At 34.7% G+C, this 10,505-nt stretch overlaps 1 protein-coding gene across 1 annotated transcript in view; it reads right to left on the bottom strand.

Annotated features, from left to right (window-relative positions):
• The window catches only part of LOC107724334 (collagen alpha-2(VIII) chain-like), a 64,567-nt gene that overhangs the window by 13,269 nt on the left and 40,793 nt on the right, over positions 1-10,505 (bottom strand). The window contains exon 2 of the mRNA XM_016533213.1: positions 2,070-2,234. Within this exon, the coding sequence (XP_016388699.1) occupies positions 2,070-2,217 (148 nt within the window). The 5' untranslated portion in view covers positions 2,218-2,234. The remainder of the gene's footprint in view (positions 1-2,069; positions 2,235-10,505) is intronic.

Here is a 10,505-nt window from a genome sequence, read left to right as displayed (position 1 = left end):
CACGGCACCCCTGCTCTCGACAGACGGCACCCCGGTTGGGAAACACTGGTCTAAAACAGTCCCCTGCTCAACAGATCCGGTGTACCTCATGTACTCCAGACGGTAGACAGACAGCAGGTAGGTGGACATGGCGAAGTCCAGTTTATTGATGAGCGCAGCGACTTCCGGCGGAGGATCCAGCAGGTTAATGATGGTGCCTCTCAAATCATTCAGCTCGGCCTAGAAACACAACACATAGCGTTCAATTTACAGGATGAAACTGTGATGCATGTGGAGGCACAATTTTAGCCAAATCATGTCGGAAAAGACTATTCACATTCAGTAATATTATCAATTGTGACCCTGGACCACAAAACCAGTCATCAGGATCAATTTTTTTTAATTGAGATTTATACATCATCTGAAAGCTGAATAAATAATCTTTCCATTGATGTATGGTTTGTTAGGATAGGACAATATTTGGCCGAGATACAACTATTTGAAGATCTGGAATCTGAGGGTGCAAAAAAATCTAAATATTGAGAAAATCGTCTTTACAGTTGTCCAAATGAAGTCCTTAGCAATGCATATTACTAATCAAAAATTAAGTTTTAATGTATTTATAGTAGGAAATTTACAAAATATCTTCATATAACATGATCTTTACTTAATATCCTAATGATTTTTGGCATAAAAGAAAAATCTATAATTTTGACCCATACAATGTTGCTACAAATATACCCCAGCGACTTAAGACTGGTTTTGTGCTCCAGGGTCACATATCAGCTTTTAAACTAAACTGATTCTTACTCACTAACCTCTTGCAATCCAGTTTAACCAACCAAATTAATTTGTTCACGAAATAGGTGTCTTTATGAGTGAGTAGCTGTTTTTTTAATTAATTGAGTGATTTATTCACATGACTCATTCTTAAAGACAGCCACTTATTTTGCTCCTGAATGAATCTGTTTTTTTAAACAAATCAGCTGAATGAATGATTCAAATGACTCACTCAAGACACTCTGTGCCACCTACAGCTGTAACAATGTATACTGCAAGAAAGAGTCACTGAAAAATCTCCACTAATGCAGACACTTACAATATGTCCTTAACAAACACATACACATAGAGTGATACGAACAGTAAAGATTCTCTGTGTTGTCTGACCAGAACTAATTCTTATATAAATGGGCATCAGATGTGGTGTAATCGAGTGTACATAATATTTTTAGGCATGTTCATGTTGTTACCTCATACCGTTCAAAAGTTTGTGGTCAGTAAGATTTAATTTTTAAATAAATTAACCATTTTATTCAGCAAGGACACGTTAAATTGATCAAAATGAGGGTAAAGACATTTATAGTGTTACAAAAGATGTCTATTTCAAATAAATGCTGTTCTTTTATTTGATATTTTCTATTTATTAAAGAATCCTGAACATTAATAATAATGGACCCTTTTCGCAGACTGTGATATTACGTTTTAACTGTCATCCGCATCGCAAATCCAGCAAAGTTTTTTACATTTTAATAAAAAAAAAATTGTATGTACATTTATAACAATTTACTTTGTTTTGTATTACCTTTGCATTAAATCACAAAAAAACTATACGGGCTGTCTCTAATACAGCGTCTATGGAAGTGAAGGTAAACTGAAGGTAAACTGAAATGTCAACATCGTTTTCTCTTCTGACTGCTGTTATCAGTCTCTCTCTCTCTATTTTTTCCTCTTTTTAAAAGTCGTGAAAACATTATTGTGGATTTTTTCTGTAAAAAATTATATTTTTGTAGGCCTAGCCTCCCATTCACCACTACAGAAATTTACCCAACTATAACGACTTCCACTGCTGAGAAATACGGAAAGTGAAAAAGGTAAATAGTATGTTTAGGTAAGAAGGTAAGAAATGTTTATTGAGCAGCAAATCAGGAAAAATTGCCATCACAGGAAAAATTAGATTTTAAAATATACTGTATTTAAAAAGAAAAGTTTATTTTTTATTTTATTTTTTTAATATGAATGGATGGCAGGATGGATAGGAAAAAGATATAATGATAGATAGATGGATGATTTTGTTAATTGCAAACACTTACCAAGATACTGGCCCTTGCCTTCTCTGAAGGGTGGCCCAACAGGCCCCTTCATCATGGGCTGCACATATTTCATCTGAGGCATGGGGGCGTAACCTGCCCCCAGGGCATGATTCCCCAGCGTTAGCAGGACACAGAGCACTGTCAGCATTGTCACTGGCTTTCAAGCTGCAAAGAGAGAAAGATCATTGATTCACTGCGTTTAGATCAATCAACTGGTATTTTAGCTAACAATCATTTAAAAAAAAAAAAGTGTTTAGGCCATATTTAACACATTAAGGCTATTTATACTCTTTCACAACCCTAATAAGGCTGCTAAATGAGGCTGCATGATTTGGGGGGAAAAAGAAATAAAATTGCTAATAAAAGTTGTGATTTAAAATTTGATAGACAATTCCAAATTTGCTGTGCTTGTTTGTAGGGCTGCACAATGTGGCCAAAATGTTGTGATTATATATCAGTATGGCTATTATTATTATTATTATTATTATTATTATTAACAACAACAACAACAACAACAACAACAACAACAACAACAACAACAAAACAACAATAATAATAATTATTTTTATATAAAAATTCTAAAAAAATAAGAAATATTACTATTCATACTATTTTACTGTAAATAAAATAGAATATTTAAGAAAAATAATAATGTAATATTTTTGTTACATTGCAACTGCACAATTACAATACTAATATTTATGGATGTCTTAATTTAAACTTTTATTTTGGTGGAAAATCACCAATGGAATTTGTGCAGGCCAAGAAATATCATCTTTTTGCTGGGTGTTATAGCAGGCATACGTTACTCACTGCACATGTTTTCATCTCCTTTCAAAGGCTGAGTTCTTTACTCCATGTTCTTTACTCCTAATCATTTTTGGATACCCATTCAGTTTCTCTTCACATTCCCGTTTATGTTGGCCTTACCAATGTGCTCGGTTGGATTTCAAAGTCCTACGCCAGTCAGCATTACTGCCAATAGGTGTAATACTGAGTGACAGTGGCATACATAAACAGCTCTCCATGTGCTAGCCTGATCAGCGATGCCTGGCACGGGATACAACACATGAAAGGCCTTCTCGGCTACCATATAGGCTACAAAACACTGAGAAAATAACCCCTAACACTGGTCCAAAACTGAAAAAGCAGAAGTAAAGCCCTTCAGGTTAAACTTTAGAAGTGAAATGTTATTTTAGGCCTTGTTTCAGTACTTCGTGGAAAAATCACAGAATCTATGGGTTCAGTATTTTGGTGCAGAAAAGCAGCCTTGTCAGACGTACATGGTTTCACTCGAGGGCCTTCAGAGATGCTTACAACAAAAGCCAAGAGGATCTTCCTACACGGCTGGCTGTCAGACGGGTCACTGGGTAGAGTTATTGACCCCACACAAGTTACGCCTGGGCGATGAGGTACAGATGCCAAAGCCTAGGTAGGGCTCAGTGCCTCAGCGTTTGTTTAACCAGTCGTTCCCCAAGACAGCTGCAGATGTTTGCTTTAATTTACTGCAGGAAGGAATGATAATTTCATCCTCATGTTACTCGCACCAAATATTTACACACATTTGATCAGGTGCATGGGACAGAGCACTGGCTCGGAGACGAGGGGTGCTGATGGCATCAAGTTAGGATCTAACAGTGGGGATATTGAGGATGTCAGATTACTTCTGTCTAATCTTGCATTCTCTTGAGCGTCGAACATCCACATTGTCTTGAATGTCTCTTTTTTTACGTGCTTTCATGGATTACATACCAGTTGATCTCAATTGCTGCTTTCTCTTCCATTTTAAAAGCTGACAAATTTTCTTATCTTAATCATCCATGATTATACGCTTAGTTGCATTTTATTCTTTGCATTTAGCATTTTTACTGTAAACCCATCAGAACTGGGCTGATTCTTAAAACATTCTTAAAGCGATAGTTCAGTCAAAAAGTAACATTTGTCATCATTGACAGATGATAACAAATAAACAAATAATGTCGTTCCAAACCTGTATAACAATCTTTCTTCTATGCAATATAAAAGATTTTTACATTTTTTTTTTGATTTTTAGATTCTTCTCAATATCTTGTTTTAGGAAAGTCACATGTTTGGAATAACATGAGAGTGAGTTAAAATCTTTTTCCCCTCTTTTCAACAAATGTGTTTGTAAGTAAATGGTGACAGAATTTAATTTTGTGGGGAATAAAATAAATAAATATAGGATAATTAATATATAATATAAAATAAACTTATTTCTATATTTAAAATAAATAAATACACATTTTCTTAATATTTTCTTAAAGGGGTCATATGATGCAATTTCAATTTTTCCTTTCTCTTTGGAGTGTTATAAGCTCTTGGTTCATAAAGAAGATCTGTAAAGTTGCAAAGACTAAAGTCTCAAATCCAAAGAGATATTCTTTAGAGCACACCTCGTTTTTCAGACCGATGAGTTTTGTAAAAATCGACGCGTTTCAGAAAGGCGGGGCATAGAGGAGAAACAATAATGTACAGTATGTGGAAAATAATGTGTTTTTTTAACCTTAAACCGCATAAACACATTTAATTACACCAAATACACAAAATAATGTTCTTTTTAGCAACATCATATGACCCCTTTAAGAAAAAAGTTACACATATTTTTTTATTTCCAAGAATGCTTATAAGAATATTGATATCTTTTTTTTTAAAGTCAAAACTTAAGAATTTCAAAACACTTAAATCAGATTCTTGAATGTTCTTAAACGTCATCATAATTAACTACCATAAATTCAGATAACCTCCAACTTTTCTTAAACCCCTTGCCTTGAATTTATTGGGTTGTTTCAAATATAAAACACTAGTTACATATAATACTATACAAGTCTTTATTTTGTATAACAAAGCAAGCAAATTCATTAGTGTCATTAGATTATTCATCTTAAGAATCTGGTCTAAGACCTACAACTCATTTATGACCATTTGTGGTCTCTTTTAGACATCACACCTGGGTGAGCTGTCCTGGGCTCTGCCTGAATATGGCAGGTAGTTTATTGACTGAATCATCTCCCAGTCCTTTATTTCTGCACACTGTGTCCTCCCAAGAGTGCTGAACCTGCGATGCCTGAGGGATGGAGCTTAAAGTCTGCTGATCTTCAATTCTGTCCAAAAGCACATGGACATCCTATCCGTGGCCTTCACAGTTCACAGGTTTTGGTTTGCCGTTCTCGGTGGACCTGGCCAAGCCAAGACACAATCATAACCTACCTCACTTCCTATTTCAATGTGCTGTGACAGCTGAACTCTCTCCCGTAACCACAGGTTTGAACACAGAAACCCACTAGTCAGCCCGACTGCATCTGCAAGCATGAGACCCACAGGTCAGATCAACTTTCTCCACAATGCCACAGCTCAGCAAGAACCTCTTTAAATTCTAAACAAAGGTTAATGGTGCCCCTTTCTCAAATATAAACCCTTTTCACAGTTTAAACAGTAAGAGGCTCCTGTAAGGACCATATCAGAGACAGTAATCATTTGAGACACTTTCCATGAGTAGGGTACGAAACATTTTAAGGAGAGTAAACTAAATATTACAAATGTTTATTTTTTTAATGTATTTATTTATATTTTTGTAAGTGTTAGTGGTTATGGATGTCTAAATACAATAAAACATTAATTTGTGTAACTTTTGATAGTTTTTCTCCTAGCAATAAACATAACATATATTTCATTATATATTAAAAAAATTATTTAAAATAATTTATCGAAAATATAATACATTTGTTGTTATAATTTTTGGTCACTACAAGTATAATTAAATAAATATCTAAAATAAATGAAATGTCAATTCGACAATTATGTCAAAGTAATATGAAAATATTTTTTAATTATGAGAAATAATACGATTTCTTCCCCCGTAGCAATAAACATAACACACACACACACACACACAGTCTATTAAATTGGACTATGTATTTAATGCTAAATTATCAAAAATATTATACATTTGATATTATAATATTTGGTCACTAATATTATAATTAAATAAATGTATACAATGAATTCAATATCAATTTGACATTTATGTCAAAGTAATATGTAAATATTTTTTAATTATGAGAAATAATAAAATTTTTATTCTGACTGTTTGATACTGTCAAAAAGGTCAAGACCTTTAATGCCAGACAGGCCAAAATTCCCATTTATATAGGGGCTGCTTTTCATGCTAGGTTAATTTTATATTAAACCACAGTTTATATAACATATTTATCAGTTCTCAAACAAACAAACAAATTCCTTAAATATATATTTAAAAAAATGAATGAATAAGGGAAGACCAAAGTTTACTTGTGTACTTATGTGAAGTGTCTTTGTCATGACATGAAATGTCTGTGCTTACTTCAAAGGAAGTCTGCAAATGCAGCATGCAAATGGTGGAAAGTTAGGGCACTCTGCGCCTGTTTGCTTTGCCTAATTCACTGTGGTTCACTGGCGTTTCCCTCTTTTATCATTTTCGATTTTCATTTTTATTGTTGTTCTTACTGGAATTTCGGTTCGGGGCTCTGCTTGGCTCCAGCAGGACAATTTTGGGCTTTGCTCCGACCTTGAAGCCCTCCTACGGTGTACAGTGTAGTGCGATGCTTTTTCGCCACCTTGAGCTTATAGCGCTGCGGTTGCCATCTTATTTTACTGCCGCATAAGGATGTGCAGTCCCAACAACCATGAGCGAGCCTGTATAATTAGTCATGTCTGTGTGAGCATCTGTATTTACACTCGATAAAAAACTTGCTTCCTCCTAGTTCTCACATGCAGCCGTTTCCCACTCCAGGAAAAACACTATCAAAAGTCACAGGGAAAACAGGGAGGCCAAGAGTGAGAACGAAAGAGTCAGACAAACATAAAATAGGCAAAAACAGAAAGCGACTGAGAGCATTGCTGGTACAGCCAGTTTGGTTAGTTGTTGAATAGTTGGCTGTCGTTGGAGGTGGTAGGGGGCGGGTGGCTGAGGCTTTTTTGGGGGTTGTGGTATTGTGGGGAGGATAATTTAGACGTTCTTGACCATGTGCCCTGCTCTGAGCAGGCGTCTTAACACTCGAAACGATCAGAATCAGACATTACCCCTGTTCCACAGGCCGGCACAATCTGTTTATCTAATGTTTTTCTTGAAAAGCTCTGCAGACGCAGTAAAAAAGTCTCACGCAATCCGTCTGGCCAAGCGCTCGGCCATGCATGTGCACTCTCTGTGTTTACAGCGCACAGCTGAGGTCTAAAACATCGATATGCACATAAGGATGGGCGACTGCCAAACGTCTATAACACAAAAAATAAGGAGCTTCTGAGTAACTAAAGCCAGTCACAACCATTGAAGGTAAAAAAATCCGAAAGAACAATAAAAAAGGAGCAATTTGGCAAACACTGGTTATGGTTTATCTAAAACAGATTTATAAAGAAGTTGTGCATAAGAATTTACGGTAACAGACACCAAAATTCAAAACAGAAATTGTTGTAAGAGCAGAAAGGGAAATAAGTATTCGTCCCAGACATTACAAACTTTATGGCTTTCCTTTAGTAAGTCCTTTAGTAAGTCGGCCTCCAAACCGAAAATGAGCTTTAAAAGCATATCCGTGTAATTCATGTCTAACCAGAGCTGTGAAACTCAATCAGAAAGTGGAATGTTCTCGTACAGGTCCTTATACAAAAACAGAAAAAACAAACACATAAAGCATAACTTTTCACTATACCACTTACTCTTACTGCACGCTGGCGGAAAATTAGGTAAAACACTCCAGGGGCCAAAACCTACTAGCAGTAATCTCTAAAAACAACATGGCAGCTCAGGTGGCAACCAAGACACCAAAATTGAGTGAGCCACAAGTAAACAGCTCAAAAGAAAGCTATTCCCACTTTTCATCACCTTAAAACAGATGGCTCTTTCCAAGATGGTTGTGAAATGTACACTTTGGTTCTCCACTAAAACCCACAAACAGCCCACAGGGCCCAGTGTAAGACCGCTCAGGTGTGTAAGTTCATATAATATTGTTGACAGCTTAAAAACAAGACAAATATTAATGTTAAAATTAATATTGCTAACATTTGTTTTCAAATATTAATAAGCAGTTTTTTTTCCCAAATAAATAAAAAAAATATGTGTATGGATAATTAATAATAATGATGATGATAATAAACATTTACATTTCAAATTTAAAATAAATAAGTAGTAATTAATAAAAGTAAAAAAACAAAAACAATAAGAGACTAAAAACACGATAAACATTAATGTTAATGTTAATGTTAATTTAGTTAATAATTTTATATTATAAATATTTAATTAATATGAATTCATTCATATTATTAAGCAGTAAGAATATTTTGTTTTGTTTTTCTTCAAAAAAAAACTTGTGTGCAATAATAATATAAAATATAACTAACAATAAAACGATTTCATTTCAAATTTTAAATAAATATATAAGTAAATAAATAAATAATAGTAAATAAATAAAAAATTATAATTTCACTATTAAAACATGCTCATCATACAAGGGCTATATTCAAATATGTATGAATTTAACTCGTATGAATATAATAATAATAATAATAATAATAATAATGTGTTTGCAAGAATAATATAAAATATATTAACAACAATAAAACAATTCTATTTCAAATTGTAAATAAATAAGCATATAAATAATAAAAGTAAATTTTACAAAATTATTTCACATTAGAAATTAAAACTTGCTCATCATACAAGTGGTGTATTCAAGTATGTATGAATTTAACTTGTGTAACTTGTGAATGAATAATAATAATAATAATAATATGTGTGCAATAATAATATAAAACATAACAATAACAATAAAAATGATTTCATTTCAAATTTTAAATAAATTGATAAAAAAAAAATTTTTTTACTCAAAAGTAAATACATAATAAAAGTAAATAAAATTTTAAAATAATAATTTTACGTTAGAAATTAAAACATGCTCATCATACAAGAGGTTTATTCAAGTGAATTGTTTTTAGAATGCATTTGCAAATAATAAATCCATAAAGAAAATAGTGTTATGAACTTAATATAAATGAAAGTGTGTCTGTGTGTGGCTTGCAAGAGCATGTGTGTGTTTGCACAGTATAGGCACACTTCAGTTTGATAGGCACCATGCTTATGGAGTCAGTGAGAAAGGCGGAAATTGGGTCTGAGAGTTTTATTCCATAAATCAACTTTTCAGCACGAGTTAAATCAAAGGAGGGAGTGAACGGTGCTTAACCTGTAACCGCCTCCCCGTCTGCCAATCTTATATCTCTCCTTTTCCCCCCTATGTAATCAGCTACCTTAGTAACTATACAGTGCTGCGCAAACATTTAAGAACGCGGTGCTCATTTTCAACACGCTGCACGCTTACTTTCTCTGATTGCATGGTGTATTAGCGGCCACCGTGACCTGAGCCCAGTGTGGATATTAAAATGGAGGTTTGGCTAAATTGGCTCTTAGACAGCATATCTCAGACACATTGACCTACAGAGCAAGTCTCAAAAGCCAAAGGGTAATATGCAGCCGTAACCCCGCTGTGACAACATTTAACAGAATCGTTCAATAAATCATCCATTTAAATGCTGTCAGGGTCCTGCTGTGACTTAAGCTGTTTACGCTGCCATTTCGTTCCTCACCCTTCACTTTTTTCCATCAACGGGGCCTCCAGCCTGCGCCAAGGGCCCCATAGACATTATGCAATGGCCCTAAAGCTAACGCTCCTGTCAAGTTAACTGACAGATAAACAGTGAATTCAAGTGCTGCACTTCTACTGTTTAACATATTCAAATAGGGTTTGTGGATACTGTGGGGACATGTTTTTCTCAGGTAGCTCAGATGAAGCTCCCGCTAGCTTCCCCCAGAGGAAATGTTCTCTTTGACACAGTAAATAACAGACACTATTCATCGTAGCTGTCTCGATTTCTTGGCTGTGCGAATGATGCACATACCTTTACAGCATACAGCAGCGTGTTTTCTTGGACAGACACACATGTAGCATGCACAAGAGTGTTTAGGTTACACCAGCTGGACCATTAGCACAGTTGCTCCTATATGACTTTCTGTTTAGGTTTAATCAGAAATTGGCCACTAGGGTGTCTGGAGTGCCCTGTCTGAGACCATACTGAACATATGGTTTAGTTTCCTCTCTCAATTTGACCCTTTATTGCTCATTCTCTTTAGATTTAAAGCTTTAGCATGATAAACAAGGGACTGCTTTGCTAATGCATTAGCTAGCATTGCATACAGCAACAATTCAGCAAACTACTAACATGGAATCTAAATACAACAAATACCAAATTGGAAAGACACTATGTATCATTAGATAATGTGATAAACATGTAAGCATCGTGGTGCTCTCATGAATGTGCGGCAAAACTGACACGGAAGAGAAGAAGTTGTTGAATAAAGTAGTTATTTTTGTTTTCTTTGCACACAAAAAAAAG

This window comes from Sinocyclocheilus rhinocerous, unplaced genomic scaffold (genome assembly GCF_001515625.1).
Source record: "Sinocyclocheilus rhinocerous isolate Xijiao unplaced genomic scaffold, SAMN03320098_v1.1 scaffold574, whole genome shotgun sequence".
Classification (NCBI taxonomy): Eukaryota; Metazoa; Chordata; class Actinopteri; order Cypriniformes; family Cyprinidae; genus Sinocyclocheilus; species Sinocyclocheilus rhinocerous.
Note: the sequence above shows the minus strand (reverse complement) of the source record. Positions and strands in the feature narration are given on the sequence as shown.